At 41.1% G+C, this 18,560-nt stretch overlaps 1 protein-coding gene across 2 annotated transcripts in view; it reads right to left on the bottom strand.

Moving 5' to 3' along the window:
* The window catches only part of kdrl (kinase insert domain receptor like), a 217,397-nt gene that overhangs the window by 168,982 nt on the left and 29,855 nt on the right, over positions 1 to 18,560 (bottom strand). For both annotated transcript variants that reach the window (XM_041195167.1, XM_041195168.1), the window contains exon 2: positions 9,388 to 9,484. In XM_041195167.1, coding sequence (XP_041051101.1) covers positions 9,388 to 9,484 — 97 coding nt within the window. The remainder of the gene's footprint in view (positions 1 to 9,387; positions 9,485 to 18,560) is intronic.

Raw genomic sequence — 18,560 nt, 5'->3', positions numbered from 1 at the left:
CAATCCTGGCATGTAGTTCAAAGAAAGATTTAAACAAGATAGTTGCAGTGCTACCATCTTTCTGTGGACCCACTTTACAATTTAAATAATTTGGGTTGTGTGGGATGGTGGCCAGTGCTATAATAAAGCTGCTGGTTTAACTCTCACCACTGAGTAATACTTGGGTCCACCCACCAATTCTGTGATGAAGAACATCATATTTCTATGAGAGAAAAATGTGATTGCATGCAGCTACTGATGTTTGGATGATTTTCCAAAGTGGTACTGATCATCATTGGTGTCAGACGTTATCAAAGAGTTTGTCACACATTAGACAAATTCTCAGCTGGAAGTAGGATGTTTGGACCATGGTTATGAAAAATGGAAGAAGGGGTAAATAATTTGAACAATACAAATTGCATGAGGAAGCAGCTTACACAATGAAGTAGATAAGTCATGAATGAACAAGAATGAGACTGATGCTGTCTGCAGATCATTTTTGCAGCAGATTCCTTGACATACATTCATAAGGGCTGACATTTGGATCTTAGACTTTACTGGCTAACTTCTGCTTGTGTGTTCTTGCCAGTCCTCAGCAGGGACATTCAGTAGCAAGTGAACAAGACAAAGATTCAGTAGGAAGATAGAGTTCTGCTTCCAAAAGTGCCCTTCCCCCGTTCAGAGATAGTGACACTTACTGTGCCTGTGGAAAGTTAAGAATATTCCAAAGCAGCAACAGATCATTTGGCCTATTAGGTCTGTGCCAATATTTTATTCCATTTGAAGCTGTCATCTTATTTGTTGCTGAGTCCCATTAATATTTCTCTTTTAGAAACAACAAACCTTCAAAAATAATTTATGGATTCTACTTCAACAGTTTGTGGGAAGAGGGATCCATGGGCTAACTGTTATCTTCCAGAAAGTCAACAATAACAACAACTTATAATTTATATTTATACAGTGCCTTTAACATAATAAAATGTTCCAAAGCACTTCACGGAAGTATTATAAAACTAAATATGACACAGAGTCAGATAAGAATGACCTTGGTCAAAGAAGTAGGTTTCAAGGAGCGTCTTAAAGGATGAGTGCAAGGTAAAGAGGTGAAGAAGTGTAGGGAGGGTATTCCCGAGCTTCGGGCTCAGGCAGCTGAAGACATAGGACAGAATTTTATGACAGTGGGATTTTACATTCCCGCTATTGTCAATGGGGTTTAGAATGTCTCGCCGCATTTTATGTCCCCATCCCCACCGAAACAGGGCCGTAAAATTCTGCCCAGGGATTTTCTGGTCCCGCCTACCATGGGCTGAGTGCAGGCAGATTGTCTACATTATTTAGATGGGGCAAAGAACACAAAGGTGTTTTGGGTTTCTTGCTGAAATCACTAGGCAATGCATGCTCAGTTGATAATTGCTCCCATACCTTTACATACCAAACAAAATAACCTGTTTGCCCTTTTATGTCCTTATCAACTTGCACTACACCTTAATAAGCTCTGATTTGCACGTGGATACCTTACTGGAGTCCATTTAAAATCATGCCTTTTAAGGTATTTTCCAGTACACACTTCCATATAATGTGGTGGAGGCAGATACAATCAAGGCATTCAAAAGTGAATTGGATAATTGGACCTGAAGAGAGAAAAAAAATGAAGGCTATGGGGAAAAGGTAGGGAAGTGGAACTAAGTTGCTCATGCAGAGGGTGGACAGAGGAATGACAGGCCAAATAGCCTTTGCTGCAACTATTATATGATTCGACACTCCTTTCCAAATTTTTACTTTTAAGTTAGATTCACATTTTGATAGAGAAACATAGTGTCCATATGCTTTCTCAGCCTCTTAAGAGAAAGAGGAAAGGGTTGCATCAGGAAAGAAACAAATGAACAACAGGAGTTACAATGTCAGCAGCTTGGCTGGTCATGATGAATCGGTAGCCAATTTTTCACCCTGCTACTTTTGACTTTTCATTGACTTCAAAAATTTTAACTTTGAAATAACAGTGAACAAACATGTCTCCAAAAGCAGTTTAAACTACGAACTTCAGCGGAAGAAGATTGGAAATGGTGGAAAGTCACCTGCCAATTCACCAAGTGCCCATTTCGTTCTGTTGGTGTAAACCAATTTCACCCGCTAAATATTTTAAATTTTTTCTTGCCCTTCCTTTCAACTTATTCTTTCCTCTTTCTCTCTTAATTCAATTATTCTTTTTCTCACTTCATTTCTCTCTCAGTACTATTCACCTATTATAATTCATTGCCCTGCTTTGTCATTCCCCTGTTTCTTTTTCAATCCTTAAATCTCATGTATTGTTCATGAAGTTCTCAGGTGCCCTGTTGCTCTCGTCATGCCATCATCAGCTAAGCCTTCTGACAATTTACAGGGCAAACCTTTTTTCAAGGTGCTGGATAAGGGTAAAGGTCTAACTAGCAGAACGCACTATGTAATGCCCCTCTCCAGCAAAATTTGGGTCATTATATATTTGCAACTGTTTAATTAATTGGCCATTAAATATAAGCAGTGGGTTTGGGAAAGTTTTCAACAGGTTATAAAAGACAGATGCACAAATAAATCAAACAAAGAAACAATGAGGGAGTGGAGATGTTGGGATTAACACAGACTGTTACACAGTCTGCGGCTTTGTTTTTCGACTCACCAGACTATGGGAAGTCACTTCCCTGATAGGCTAAAAAGTGGAATTTTGCAAGCAATTGGAAATTGTAGCCATTTTTACTAACAACAGCTCCACTACACAGAGACTGTCCACCTAGGGAGAAATGTGCTGTGTGAAGTGAGTTATATGCCTTGGCAACTGATGATATAGAAAATGAAATATGAGGGAAGTCATTAAGATAATCAATAAATCTATGTTCTACATTGAAGTGAATTCCCTGAGCTATGTTAGACATCCCATTCCATTCCATTTATGTTATCCACCTATAACAATCTGTCTGGTTTAAGGATATACTTATTTAAAATGTATGCAGAACTTTGACCATATTCAGATTGTAAAGGATGATTTTTTTAATGCAATTAGCACATTCCACTGATTATTCATTCTCAGGCTTTTACCTATATGTGGAGGAAAGAATAAGCAAAAGAAGTAAGAAAGACAGTTTGTAAAATAAGAATGATTTAAAAAATGGTCTTCAGAAAACACCAAATTATGAAAAAACTGAGCAAGTTTAAAGCAATTATGGTTACATGGGCAGGATTTTCCAATTGACTTTTGGCTGCTCTCCAAATTTTCCAGTCCAGGACAATTCCCACTGTGGGCGGGACTAGAAAATCCTGGCCAATATTTTAGTACAGGAAAAACACAATTCACTTGAGTTTTAGAAGACAGTTTACAGTGTATACTCAAGAACATCATAATCCAGTATAAAGAGTACTCTGCTTTTACTTATAATGCCTTTATTTATCACATGACAATACTTGACAGTTTAATTTCCAATAAAAACACTTAGGGCTGCAAGGGTGGTGGGTTTGGAGTCAGGCGTGCTAGCAATTTCGGGTCACTGGTAGGTGTGCCAGTCTGCTGGCATGTTCCTGTTTCCAGCCTATTTTCAGTTAGGCTGCTTCTGGGTGGGTGACGAGTACCCGCCCTGCACTGTCAGGTAGCCATTAAGGCCAATTAAAGTGTCTATCGAGGGCAGTCTTCAGAAGTTGTTTCCAGATGGGCCTCTCGCTGAGGCCAAAGTCTGGAAGATGGATGGAGGCAGCCTCCCGATGGCTAACCGGAGCTGGGGTCTAGTGGTGCCTCCTTTAACTCCCTCTCCGCCCTCTCCCATCCTGGCACGCTGTGCATCAAAGGGCCAAAACTGCAGGCACAGTCTATTGTATGGAGGAGCTCTCCTCTGAAATAGGGACCAAATTCACTTTGAACTGTCTGACTTCCAGTTTTAACTGAGGCAAGATGAGGATAGCTAATCTGATTGCGGTCTGAAAGTGGGTTAGTCATTGAAATATTATAATGAGGCTTTGTGCCTTAATTTTAACAGTTATTCCATTGAATCCATGAGGTAGGTGCATTTACAGGGGGAGAGAAGTGTTTCCTCAAGGCCCAAAAATCTACCTAGTAAACTCCCACCACTGAAATCAATCCAACTCACACCATTGGAACCCTGGACAAACATGGGCGTCCCACCACGCCACAATTGAAATTCAATATGCTCTCCCCCACACCACCATCACGATTGGAATCTTTTGGACCCCTATGGAATCATCTTCCTTGCAACTGGGGCCTAGTCCACCATTGGATACCTCTCCCCGATCCCATGATTGGAACCCCCTATATCACCATGGGAAACCCCACTTCTGCGATCCAGACCCCACTTCCCATAATCCATTTCTGGGGTCTAATTGGAGCTCACTTCAGATCTCGGCTGACGTGATCTTCATGATATAACATGACACAATAACTCTTAAGGGTTAGCGGGGGCAGAATTCCATACCATGATACCTTTTAAGGTTTAATGGGGCAGAATTCAAGAGGTGGCTCAAGAACTTCCTTCGCCAGCCTGACTGATGGTGAGGGAGGCATAAGGAAGGTGCACTCCTGCCTCCAACCTTGTAAGAAAATGCAACAGAATTTAGGTTCAATCCGTGTCCACCCCTTTCTCCAAAGTTGTTGCCAAAGAATTGCTCCAGTTGCATCTTCGGTATTTTGGGTACATTGGGAAATTCAAATAAGCATACTTTTTGATGGTGCTACCATTCCTGGTAGATAATTTATTATAAAGAGTATAAAATGCTGAGAGAATTTTTAAATGCATTCATTGAATTTGGATGATGTTCATAAGCCATTGGAGCTCATTATTGCATTCTCAGTTCCCCTATGAACTTTTGACTATAGACTTCAAAGCAGCTTGGCTAATTTTGTACTATTCCCGTTTGATCTATATTTTCTATTGACTGAAAAGTCCCCTTCAAGTGTATAAATTAGCATCAATTGCAACCAGATACATTTCGACAGTATATTTTTGATTCTACTCAGATGTGGAACTAACTTTAGAAACAAAATGGCATACTTAGAACCTGATAGAAATATATTTGCTTTTATTTTAGAAACAGCATTAAACGTAGATAAATAATGTGTAAAGCAGTCAATCTGTCGTTTCAACAGACATGTAAAATGACTAAGCTAGAAATGTTCTGAGGTTCTGATTAAAAGTTCAGTGGGACACAGGTAAGTGTTTGCTCTGTCGGTTTGAAAAAATACTGCAAGTTTAAATCAAGTCAGGTTACACATATGTGGGTAGTTAATCATCCTATTTTCAGGATATCTCATCTGTCCCATCCTGCTCCCTGTTATGTTAAGGTCTTCCCACCCTGTCCCAGCCCTGTAAACTGTTTATTTAACCCTATTCCTTCCCTGTTTTTTCTAAAGCTAGGTTCAAATTGTAGTTTAGGTTGTTAAAAAGTTGAAATAAAAGTCACAGTCTCACAAATAATGAATTGACTTTCTTTTAATTTTTAAATACTGCTTTTTCATTCTGAGAGACATCTTTGTGCAAAGTATTACTTGACAGGATCTCCCTGAATACTGTACAGTCCATTTTGATCATCAGTGAGTATTGTTGGCATGGAACATATAATTTGACTTGCAAGTGATGAAAGAATGCTCAATGCTGGGCAATTCATCAATTACGTAGAACACTTGCACAGTAATGATTTACTCACAACACATTCAACTGCATCTGCTGAAAGACATTATTGCCTTCCAGACGGAAAAGAGATGAGTAACCAAGCTGACTTTCGGAAAGCTTGAGGAGTTTTGGCTTGCTCTTTTTGGGAAATATGAAATTTTGAAATGATTCAACTAAAGTTCACATGACTATCGATAAATCAATTCAGACATTTTTATCCCTGTGATAATGGGCTCAAAAGACAGGAAACACAAGTAAAAATTAAGAAATTTGTGCTCATTAAAGTAGAGAATCAGCAGACAATGCGTGGGAGGAGTTCACAATAGAATATACATTTGTAGAATCGATGAAGGGAACATAATGGGACAAAATGCCTTGGTCAAATAGCTGGAATGTATTCCATTCAAAATTAGCATGACAAAGAAACAGACTAGAAGAGCAAGTTGAAATGAACACAATAAATAAGTTCAAAATTCAATGGGCTTAGGAAAGTTAAGGTGGGGCTGTTTTGCCAAAAACATATTTGGCCTGGTGACATTTTCCTGTTCCTGATTGTATTTGTGCCATCTTAGACAGCTTGGTAGCACTCTTTAAACCCAGAACCTTCAGATCCATAGGTAACTAATAAAATTTGGATTGATATTCCTGTGCAGTGGATGTGCTTATTTGATTGCAGTCTTTCACCAAAAATGGTTAGAGGACAGCGTCAGAAGCATAATATAGGAGAATGCTTTAAACGTTTCCTTGCTTTTACTTATGGCTAGGTCTTATTTATTCACTTTGCAAAGCTCATTATTGTTATTTTTATGTTAATTTTTATACACTTTTGTATTAGTTCCATAAATATATGAGACATACCAATGGTTATTAGTTATTACATAAGATATCCTTGTTGATTCTTCCTCTCTCAATATTTTTATGACCAGGATTAGTTGCTCCTCTGTAGGTGGCACTGAACTTCATGTGAAGGATTTGATGGTTTTACATAGCTTGGAATAGTTTGAAGTAGTCTGGTATTGTAAAAACTGCAACAATGGATAAAAGAAACACCAAAAAATAGGCATGTGGGAACGCGTTGCCAGTGGCTGTCAAGGGCCTGCCACTGGAACACCACACTACAACTCCCCAAGGTTCTCTGCCTCTCTTTAAGCTATGTTCCTGCTTCACCTGCAAGAAGAGAAAGCAAAGAGGTGTGTGTTGTGAGTGTTTGTAATGACTTATGTAAAGAGGAGGGAAGGATAACATTTGTGGAGGGACACTGTGAGGTTCTGGATCCTCTTGATGTACTCTCTCCAGGTTGGAGGGACCACAGTCCTGCTGCTCACTTCCTCTGTCACTTCCCTCTATGCCTGCATTGTCAGTGATACTTACTTTCCAGGTCTCCTCCCCCTTGCGGTTGCTACAGCCTCAAAAAAAAGCACATTATGCTTCCCTCTCTCCCTGATTGGTCAGGGTACCTGAGGTAATGCTGTGGTTCTGGGAAAGAGCTTTGGCAAAACTTCTTCATTATTCATATTTTGAACATGCAAATGGTCCCACCATTCTGACAGGGACTAAGTGCAGCAAATTCCACCCGTTAATTCTGTTTCTTTCTCTACAGTTGTTGTCTGACCTGCTTAGTATTTCCAGAAGTTTCTGTTATTTCATATTTTTAGCAATTGTAGTATTTTGCTTTTGTATTGGTATTTAAAACTAGCTTGCTTTAATTTTATCATATTGACTGAACCCACAGTAATGTATAAGCATTTACTTTGGCAATAAAAAGAGAAGAGGCAGTAAAGCTTCAGTGGTAGTTGAATAAACTCACACTCCTCCTTTTCCTTCAGGTACCATGCCCTAAAAGGGCATCAGTGACCATGAACTTCCATTGGATTGGTCCATGATTCTGCTTGGCAAAGTACTGCAGTGGTTTGGCATTGCCTTCTGCAGTATGGCTGGCCAGCAAGCTCTGCTGTGTTTAACACCTGCCATCAGGAGTATTGGAAGGATGTATAGGTTGATAATCAACCTGTTTGGCCACATTATGAATGCATCAAGTGCCGAGGTGGAACTTGAACCCGGAGCTTCAGGGCCAGAGGTAGGGATGCTACCAACTGCACCACAAGACATCCCACATGCTCACACTACGTATAGCATATTCAATCAGGGTGCATGATTAGATGAATCATTATTGTAATGAAATCCGATGCTTACCTTGGTTTTGAATTGGCAGTCGAAGTTGGATCTTAGGGCTTTCTGCACGTGTGCCATTCGGGAAATGGCTGCACATGTGCAGTTTGGGTTTCTTTTACATTCCTCAGGCCTCCTGCGCACGCGCTGGCCGGGAGATGGTTGCACATGCGCAGCTTGTTGATTTCACATTTTTCAGCTGGGAATCGGCCTTGTGCACATGCACAGAAGAAAAGGAAGTAAAGACATGAAACAGTGTGAAGCTGCAGGTCAGGTGACCTGAACCAGAGCGCCATTGCAGAGCTTGTGTCCCAAGGAGCAGGATGGGGAGGGGGAATGGGAGAAGGTCTCAAACCAGAAGAAGGTCCTAGGCAAGGAGAAAGATAGGGATCAGAAATAGATCCCATTGAGTCAAAATAAATGATAGAAGCAGAAAAAAAGCCTCCAAGTTAAAGAAAGAGCTGTGGGGAGCAGATTTGAAGTGAAGCAGGCTTGAAAGAAGTCCAGAAGAACTGAGAGGGCAGCCAAATGTTGGTGACTCAGTGCTGCAGGCTGTAAGGAAAAAGGTACCCTTTTGGAGCAGTGGTTCTGCTTGGCATGGCTGAAGATCTGAAAGTATGCTTAGAAGGTGAAGCTTGAGTGTACTTGGAGATCCAGGGGAAAGGAACCTCGGAAGGCGAGATTGAAGCCCTGGGGGTGGATCTTTGATGAAGACATCTGAGTGGCAGCGATGTTTGGAGAGAATTCCAAAGTGAGTTTTTCAAACATGGAGATTGGAAACCCTTGTGAGAAAGACAGAGGCTGGAATTTTCTGGCCCCTCATGTTCGTGGGATCTTCCGGTCCCGCTGATGTGAACGGAGATTTCAATGGTTTGCGGGCTCTGCCACGGGAGGATCAGCCCCGGGGTGGGGGGAGGAGGGGGCTGGAAAATTTCAGCCAGAATTTCAGTAAGACTAGTTTGCTTACCTAGTGTGACAAACATCTGGATGGGTTGTTGAGGAATCCATGGAATCTGCTTGGGTCATACCTGTCATTTACTTTCGAGAGTTCGCCTGTTAATTCATATGTACTGCATACTTAACCTGAATGTTAGAGTATAAGATAGATGTGGTAAATTGCTTCATCCTTCTGAATTTGTATATCTGTAACGTTATAGATGGGATGAAGGAATAGTGAATATTGAATCGTTTTCTTGTGTTTATACTGAGATCTTTCCAACCTTTTTGCCTGATGTAATACTGTTCATTTTCCTTGTTTACTAAATGTTTTACTCTTTGTGTTAAAAGTTCATCAACAGACTCCTGTGAATTTGTTCATTAATTTTCCTCCACAGTTTTAAAAAAAAAGTTAGGATCTATCAAGCCAGGTTCCCCTCTGGAATCTGCCTTGTCCAGTAGTGATATTATGATTAAACTATCAACCTGGTGACCTAACCTGTTTTGATGCATTACTCAACCTATTGGGTAGAATGACCAATGGAAACTCTGGAATGTGAATTTGAAGAATTGATACTCTGTAAAGAGGGAAAGTGGTTAAGAGAGAAGAAATAAACCAAAAGTACCATCTTATGGTAAACAAATAATGTAACCTCACCTGCAGGTGACTGTGATTGTTCCATTTACTTCAATGACCAACTGCTTGTCAGTTATATTCAGTTCTGGTGCAATCCGATTGACTTGAGAAGCTGAACCTGAATAAAGAAAAACCATAGCATGCATTTAGTTACATACCATCCACCGCATGGTTCAAGTAGGTCCAACTCTAGTGGAGCACTGCTTAAAAAGATACTGTAGACACTGATAGTGAGGTTCATGCATTTCATTGGCATGATCAGGCTACTGTTTTTGTTGTTATTTAACATTGGTGATCCATATAAAAGAGCAAATTAAAAGGTACATGTCTGATTTTGAACAGAAAACCGGCATTAGCCTGGCATGACCAAAGTGCCATCAGTTGGATTAAACAATGGGAATTCTAAACAACAGTCTTAATGTTGAGAACGGAGGATCAACATTGTTAAAACCTTTTCATTATCTCCTCTCCCCACCATATCTCAGTGATATTGCTTGCCATTAAATATTCTTCAGTTAAAGGAGTAAGCTGGGCTCTGGGCTCCAGGCCAGCATCAACATCCTTCCGTGAAGTATCTCAACTCACTTCAAACAGGGAGCACTGATCAGTTGTTCTTTTTTTGCTTAATAGGAAGTCTTACCACATGATGGACTATCTATGATACGTGTCTGCAAACAGATGGAATTTATTAGACTGAATGGGGGAGAAATTGGACACACCATTGCCTGTTTTGTACCTGAAAAATGGGCACCCTGCAGCTGAAATTAGAGGGTGCCCCAGCCACTCCTTTGACACCTCATGTCTAGCTGATGAGTAATAAGTAATGAGCTGCCCACATGCCTGACACGGGCATAAGGCTGCTTAAATATGCAAATCTGGACCTCAAAAGCAAAATTCATGCATAAATAGGTGGAACATGCATATTCTAACTCAATTGCACCAGACACTGAGCAGCTAGCAGTGCTTATAGGAATCACAGTTGGTTGCTTAAAAAAAATGGCCAGTAAATTTTGAGGAGTGCTCCACCTGGACCCACAAAATAATTCTGGCCCATGGCAGGCCTGTTGAGGGTCCCTTTCCTGGGACCACTACCTTCCTCACAGGCCTGAATTATATTTTATTCATCTGTGGCCCTGATCAGTCAAAGTCTTTTATCATTATCTATATAACTATTTTCAGTTGTTACAAAACCTAGGTGCACTAAATGCTATGTTCAAAAACAAGTTTGTTTTGTTACAAGCTGTAACAGCTGCAGGCATGGAAGGCATGTTTTGAAAAATGTTGCTCAAGGCATTTTATTTTTCTGCTTAGATGTCAAGATTTGTGACTTCAGTATCGCTTACACCCTGCTACTAGATTACCCGTTTAGCAAATATTTCTGCTTGGCATTACTGCCAACTTCCACCTTTGATACGTAAGTACATATTAATTTAATTAAGTGTACATGGGACATCAAACATTAATTTAGCACAAGCACTATCACTCTCTTTTTACAGCCATAAGGTAGGAATTACTGTTGATGATATTGGCAAATGAACATTTAATACATTTGTGTGACATTCTTGTCTTTTACCCTCATTGTTGGCCTTAGTCCAATCATATTAAATGTGTTAACATGTCCATTGAAATAGTGGACAGAGGAATGTCAAAAAAGGGCCAAGTGTTCATGTGCCAATATCTCCAATATTAATCCAGCCTTAGATATGACTTTATAGTGACCATCAATAAAAGTGTTTGTTTTTAAACTATGGAATGAAAATAACCCAGAATATGGGATCTGAGATTATTTGAATAGACTCAGATCAAATTTGAGAGAAATGTTGGCCAAGGCACTTGGATAACTTCCTACTCTTTGAATATTGCCAATTGGCTATGTTATTCACTTGAACCACCAGAAGCAGCAGACAGGATGTTGGTTTAATATCCCATTTAATGGGTGACACTTCCCATAATATGACACTTCTCTGTTCTGCAGTGCTATGTCAATCATAGGTCATGTACTCAGATGATGCAGTGGGACCTGGTCTCCAGTTTTCTGACTCAGTCAAGAGTGTTACCAGTCGAGTTGTTTATCATTATTGAATTTGTAAGCATCTGAATCCAGGACAAAGAAACTGTGCTGTCAGAAATTTGACATTCTCCAATTTTGATCACTTTGTTCACAATTTCTTTTACCTTAAGGGTAGATTCTAGCTAGGGATAAGGAGGCATTATCAATACATTATTCTAATTCTTGTATAGGGCACACTTGCTGTTCACAAAGCTTTCTTGCTATTGTCACCATTTTGCATCACACTTTTCAGTCAACATTTACTATAGAAACTTGTTATGTCAAATGACATTAAGTAGCTTGTGGTCCTGGCACTAGATGTTATTGCGAAATGAGTTTGCGAAGTCTCTCACCCAATTTCATTGTCATATTGTATATAAAAAAAAATACTTATAATTGCCAAATGACCATGGGTAATTTGTAGTATAAGTTTAAAAAATTGTGCATTGTATTCTGATAAAATCAGCTCTTGGCTACTTTTCTAATGTCTGCATCTTACTTTCGAAGGAGGGAGGAAAATCAAGTAGCTGGATGCAAAAGTAAACAATATATTGCCATAAACAGATGGCAAAAATCAATGAAAAATTTTGCTTAACATTCCCTTTGAAAGGTTTTTAAGCAGATCTATATGGAAACGTATAACCGTATTGATCACCACAGTGCAAATGATCATTTTACAAGATGGAAGGCTGTCACTCGTACGGAAACTACACATTAAGGCCAGAGCTTTCCGGCCCTATTGTTGTCAGGGCATGATGGGGAGAGGGGGGTTGGGGGGGGGGGGATTTGGTTGGGGACAATATGCTGAGAAAGCCAAAAATCAGTTTCATGCCATTGCGAAAAGAGTTTGTGATCATCCACTCCACCCATCAGTGGCTGGCCAGATTTCCCGCCACCACAACATTCAATACTTTATTGTCTCATTATCAGCCCTGTGTGCTGGAATCATCCCCCCCACGCTGGATCATCCGGGCGTGTCTGCGTGATTGCACACCGTTGTGTTTCACAACTGTACAGAAGCAATGTACACCTGGCAAGCTACACATCGCTGGAGACTTTGAGGTTTGTTTGCCTACCTTGCTTCGGGCAGCACTCGCAGTCATCAGTGCCAGGTTTCACAAGCAGCACCGTATCGCTTTTAGGAGGCCTCAAGGGTAGGACTCTACCTACCAGACCAACCATAAGGCAGGGGTGGCTTTTCAATGGCTACAGGGCTAGGGCTTGCTTGGGGAAGAAAGAGAAGTGGCTGCAGGCAAGGAAAGAGGCTTCAGAGCCAGGGCTGTCCTGGAGAACGGTGGTGGTATCCCAGGGTGGTGTGTGGCGGGGGGGGGGGGGGCGCATATTGATCTGTGCAAGTGGCCTCTGATGGTGATGGCAGAGGAGGCAGTCTCCAGAGGAAATGAGGCCAGATGGAGATGTGAGGGTGTGTGTGAGAGACTGAGTGGTGATGTCCTTTGAGCTGGCAATGAGTGAGATGCCAGTGAATTTGTGATGGTCTTGTGAGAGTGTGAGTTTAGAGTGATAAGATGGTTGCCTTACCCAGGCGGCATGGATGAGATCATTCATTTGTTTTTGACACTGGATGGCTGACTTCTTGTGTGCAGCATTAGCATTGACCACTTCTGCCACCACCTCCCAAGTCGAAGTGGTGAGACTGATGCAGCCAGGGTGGGGGTAGAAGACGTTGTGGCGGGCCTCCACAGCACCCAGAAAACTGAATCGGGGGCTGCAATCTTCTTGGCTTTTCAGGCCATGCCTTCGATGGAGCAGTCTTGGGTGGCAAGCATTGAGAAATGTGTGCGCAGCTGCAGTTTAAATATAGCACCCTGCGTGAGGAAGCAGCGAGGTAACACTTTGGCGGGCAAATCGGAGGCCATCCGCCAGCGAGATGGTGTGTTTCCTGTGGCTGCAAAATTAATGAGGCCAGAATGGGATGATACATCGCGAAAACCCGCCATTGCGGCCGGTGGGTAAAATGACTATTTTCCCGCCCACTACCGCACTTTGTGTAAATCTGGGATGATTCCGAATTGTATACTGAAAGGCTTGTTGTATGTATGACAGTTAATGAAGCACCTGCATTTTACAAGCATGAACTTCAGGTCATATAGCCAAAAATAAAGCACCCTGTCCCTTTAATTATTTTGTGGCATGCTCGAACAAAAATGACATATTATATAAGATTTCTGTTACTCCATCTCTTACTTTTGTAGTCTTTCTGTGTCCTTTCATTACTGTTTGAAGTGCTTGGAATGCACTTTACCCAACAACATTTTAAATGAATGTCAAGCTTTGATGAAACAATCACTATGTAGATAAAGTGCAACCTATAATCATGATCTTAGCTCTTAAAACACCTCTCAAATCAAATGGTGAGGGGAGAATCTAACCTTTCATAGCAGAAGCAGAAAATGTTTTTTCCAGTGACTCTGAATGCAAAACTGGTACATTAAAAATCATGCAAAAACACAAACTACAAATTGTATTATTTGTGGCAGGGTCTGGGTTTGCATTGGTGATATTTTGTATGTCTTTAACCATCATAAATCTTTTCCAAAGGCAGCATCGATTTAAAATGATCTTGAAGGTTGAAGAAAAGTGTAGAGAAATGGCTTTATATAGAAGGTTACTGGAGCGTGGAATGCTTTGCAATAGACAGTGGTTGGAGCAGGACTATTGGATCCTTTCAAGGAAAATTAGATGAAAAATTGAAATCAGAACCATACAAAGCCAGAAGAATAAAGCAGGGTATAAAGGGATCAGTTTTGGATAAGTCTAGCAAAGAGATGGTCGAAATGGCCTTCTCTGTGCTATAAACCTTTTTCCTCTAAAGTGAATTTTTGACCCTTTTATGCAGGGACTAGTCCTACTTCAATGAAGCACTTCTACAATTATCCCCTTTTAAAACTCTATTATAAAGGATTACGATTCCAAATGGGTGAATATCATACTTAATAAATGGTGTTAAACTAATCGTGGGAAGGCTAGAAAGATTTAGGAGTGATAACTTAATCACGCATGTTCAGTGAGTGTGGAGCAGCAGTTTAATGCTGCACATGAACTTTTATTTCAAGGATCCCAAAGCCGAGTGATTGTGTAGAAGTTGTTCCTATGGCATTACTCATCATATCCTCATCATATCCTCATCCAGCTGAGACCACATGAGGCAAAATTAATCTTTTAATGAAAAATGGCAGATTGTTTTAATTCTTCATTAGTACTATTCGCTAATTAAATTGGCTGTCAGAAATTCCTCATTTAAAGGTGCTTTATTTATTTGGTTAGCTGATTAATTAAGAAAATCAAACATTTTCCTCTAGTTTTCTGCCTTGGTAAGACTTATATCGATTAGCCCCATTAAATCATACCAAATACAAGCACAATATTTGGGATTGACAAAATGAATAGTTGGGTTGACCAAATGATTTCAACTTCCTTTAGTCTCTCTGACAGAGCAGCATCTGTTTTTAAGATTTTCAATGTAGAAGAGGAGAGCTATATTCTGATGGAAAATTTTTGTGTTCTGTCTCATTTTCTTACGCATTACAGATGGAAAGTAATAGTTCTGATGCTCAGTATTCTGGACTCTCATCATCTTAGATATTAAAAGATCTTCATATGATAACTAAATAATGTTTCCAATCTGAATATACAACTTCACTAAACCATGCATATTTATCTAAATGCTGTTTGTAGGATTTCCAGGAAGGCAAGTTGGGTGGTCAGTATTTTAGTGGCGTTAGGGTTGAGAGAGCAGGAGGTGGATGTCACAGGCAAGATGAGTTCAAAGCCAGCATGAAAAGAGATAAGAGATGAATTGGAGAAAGGTATGGCCTCAATGCTGTGGTTCGAGTGGTAGGGCTGGTGATTGTGGTTTGAAGGGAGGTTTGGCTTGATGGGCAAGGGAAAGAGAGGAAAGCATCATTTAGATACAGAGTAAAACTCCTAGAGCTCTGTCCCTACAACATGCCTTAGTCGTAACTTCAGAATGGTACTATCTATTAAGCCACTGTCACATTTTTCTTCTTTCCAATCCATCCATTCTGTGGAATGAGAGAGTTTGCAAATTTGGAAAGAAGAAAAATCTTGCCTTTTCATAGATTCTTTCATGTCCTCAGGGTGCCTCACAATATGTGGTAGCTAATAGATATTTTGAAATGTCACCCCTGCAGGGAAACACAGCATCTAATTTTCACACAGTAAGATCCCACAGGCAAGAAGATAAATAAAGTTAATCTGTTTTTGGTGGTTTTTAGTTCAGAGACAAATGTTGGCCAGGACACCAGGAGAACTTCCCCACTATTAAATAAAGACATGGGATCATTTCCATCCTTCCAAACAGGCAGACGGACTTCAGTTCATGCTCTCGTCGGGACTTGGAAAAATTTATTAATTTTGTTTCCAATCTCCACCCCTCCATCATTTTCACATGGTCCATCTCTGACACTTCCCTTCCCTTCCTTGACCTCTCTGTCCCAATCTCTGGTGATAGACTGTCCACCAATCTCCATTACAAGCCTACCGACTCCCACAGCTACCTCGACTACAACTCCTCACACCCCGCTTCCCGTAAGGACTCCGTCCCATTCTCTCAGTTCCTTCGCCTTCATCGCATCTGTTCTGATGATGCTACCTTCAAAAACAGTTCCTCTGACATGTCCTCCTTCTTGCTTAACCGAGGTTTTCCACCCACGGTCGTTGACAGGGCCCTCAACCGTGTCTGGCCCATCTCCCGCGCATCCGCCCTCACGCCTTCTCCTCCCTCCCAGAAACATGATAGAGTCCCCCTTGTCCTCACTTATCACCCCACCAGCCTCCACATTCAAAGGATCATCCTCCGCCATTTCCGCCAACTCCAGCATGATGCCACCGCCAAACACATCTTCCCTTCACCCCCACCCCCCCCGGCGGCATTCCGTAGGGATTGTTCCCTCCGGGACACCCTGGTCCACTCCTCCATCACCCCCTACTCCTCAACCCCCACCTATGGCACCTCCCCATGCCCACGCAAAAGATGTAACACCTGCCCCTCACTTCCTCTCTCCTCAACGTCCAAGGACCCAAACACTCCTTTCAAGTGAAGCAGCATTTCACTTGCATTTCCCCCAACTTAGACTACTGCATTCGTTGCTCCCAATGCGGTCTCCTCTACATTGGAGAGACCAAATGTAAACTGGGCGACCGCTTTGCAGAACACCTGCAGTCTGTCTGCAAGAATGACCCAAACCTCCCTGTCGCTTGCCATTTTAACACTCCACCCTGCTCTCTTGCCCACATGTCTGTCCTTGACTTGCTGCATTGTTCCAGTGAAGCCCAACGCAAACTGGAGGAACAGAACCTCATCTTCCGACTAGGCACTTTACAGCCTTCCGGACTGAATATTGAATTCAACAACTTTAGATTTTGAACTCCTTCCTCCATCCCACCCCCTTTCTGTTTCTTCCCCCTTCCTTTTGTTTTTTCCAATAATTTATATAGATTTTTCTTTTCCCACCTATTTCCATTATTTTTAAATATTTTATGCCCCTCTACCCCCACTAGAGCTATACCTTGAGTGCCCTACCATCCATTCTTAATTAGCACATTCATTTAGATAATATCACCAACTTCAACACCTATGTGTTCTTTTGTTCTGTTGTCTGTGACATCTTTTGATGATCTGCTTCTATCACTGCTTGTTTGTCCCTACAACCACACCACCCCCCTCCACTTCTTCCCCCCCCCCCCCCAACAAACACACACACACACCTTAAACCAGCTTATATTTCACCCCTCTCCTTGGATTCACCTAGTTCTGTTGAAGGGTCATGAGGACTCGAAACGTCAACTCTTTTCTTCTCCGCCGATGCTGCCAGACCTGCTGAGTTTTTCCAGGTAATTCTGTTTTTGCTTCAGTTTAACGTCCTGTTATGGACTTGATTTTCCAGACAGATTTCTCATAAGAAACAGTGAACATTATTTACAGGACTTCAGCAGCAGAACGTGCTTCCATCAAGATCCACATCTAGACACAAACTCCACCCCTAAGGTTTCCCGCGCTTAGGGTTGATTAGTTCATGCTGTCACGTGACACTACACAGTACAATAAGTCTTAAAGCTATAGTCACTACATTCCTTAAAGCTACAGTTACTGCACATCCAAAAGATACTGCCTCTAATAATGCAGAATTCCTTTATTACTGCAATCGAGTGTCAGCCCAGATTTTACACTCAAGTGCCTAGAGTGGTCCTCCAACTCACAACTTCTGACAACGAAGCAAAAATATTACCACTGAGCCAAGTTAACTGTTGACAATTACTCAGATTTGATAACAGTTTTCTGACATGCTTACTGGGGATTGGGATGACACTGTCCAAACTTATTTTTACCCACACTCATTTCATGTTGAATCTTCTTAGTCAACAGAAAGGAGAATATTTCATTCCATCATTCTGGGCTGGATTTTAAGTGTGGTTTCTGTCTAGCTCACTGCATCACCCAGTGTACTATTTTGTTTTTAAAGTTATAGACCACATTGATGCAAGATATTATGGTTATCCTGCTTTTCATGTCTAAAAACATGTTTTTTTTTGTGTGGCAAAAATCAGGTTGAATTGCGGTGATTACCAAATGATGTTAATCGAGATTTTAAAAGGCTTGTGGTATATGTGTTCTTGATCTATTTAAAAGAGGAAAAGGAAGGAGCATCTCTTGTGACCTAATGTACTTTGGAAGTCAATATTAAGGTTCTGGGAAAGTGCACCATAAATTTTCTTGGGGGCTCTTCCAATCATTTGGCATTATTTAGGCAGAAATCCTGGATATACCACATAGATCTTCTGATCAATTTAAGACAGCTGATTGGGGAAATCCATGAGGAATTTCCAAATACTTCCATCAACGACAAGCTATTTCTTCCCTGTTGGCATTGATTGATTTCCTGGAAATTTCCTGTGACTAAATCAGGTTGTAACCAGTGGAACAGTCTATTTGAGAGTTACCAATTGTAGGATCTTTCATTCTGACAGAATTTTAGGCCAGAATTTTCCAGCTCCTCAAGCTGGCAGGATCTTCCAGTCCTGCCAATGTGAATGGGGATTTCAGTGGCTTGTTGGCCCTGCCGCAGGGGAACCCACCACAGGGGTGCTGGGAAATTCCAACCTT

The sequence above is a fragment of the Carcharodon carcharias genome, chromosome 9 (genome assembly GCF_017639515.1).
Source record: "Carcharodon carcharias isolate sCarCar2 chromosome 9, sCarCar2.pri, whole genome shotgun sequence".
NCBI lineage: Eukaryota > Metazoa > Chordata > Chondrichthyes > Lamniformes > Lamnidae > Carcharodon > Carcharodon carcharias.
This window is presented reverse-complemented; position numbering and strand designations above follow the sequence as displayed.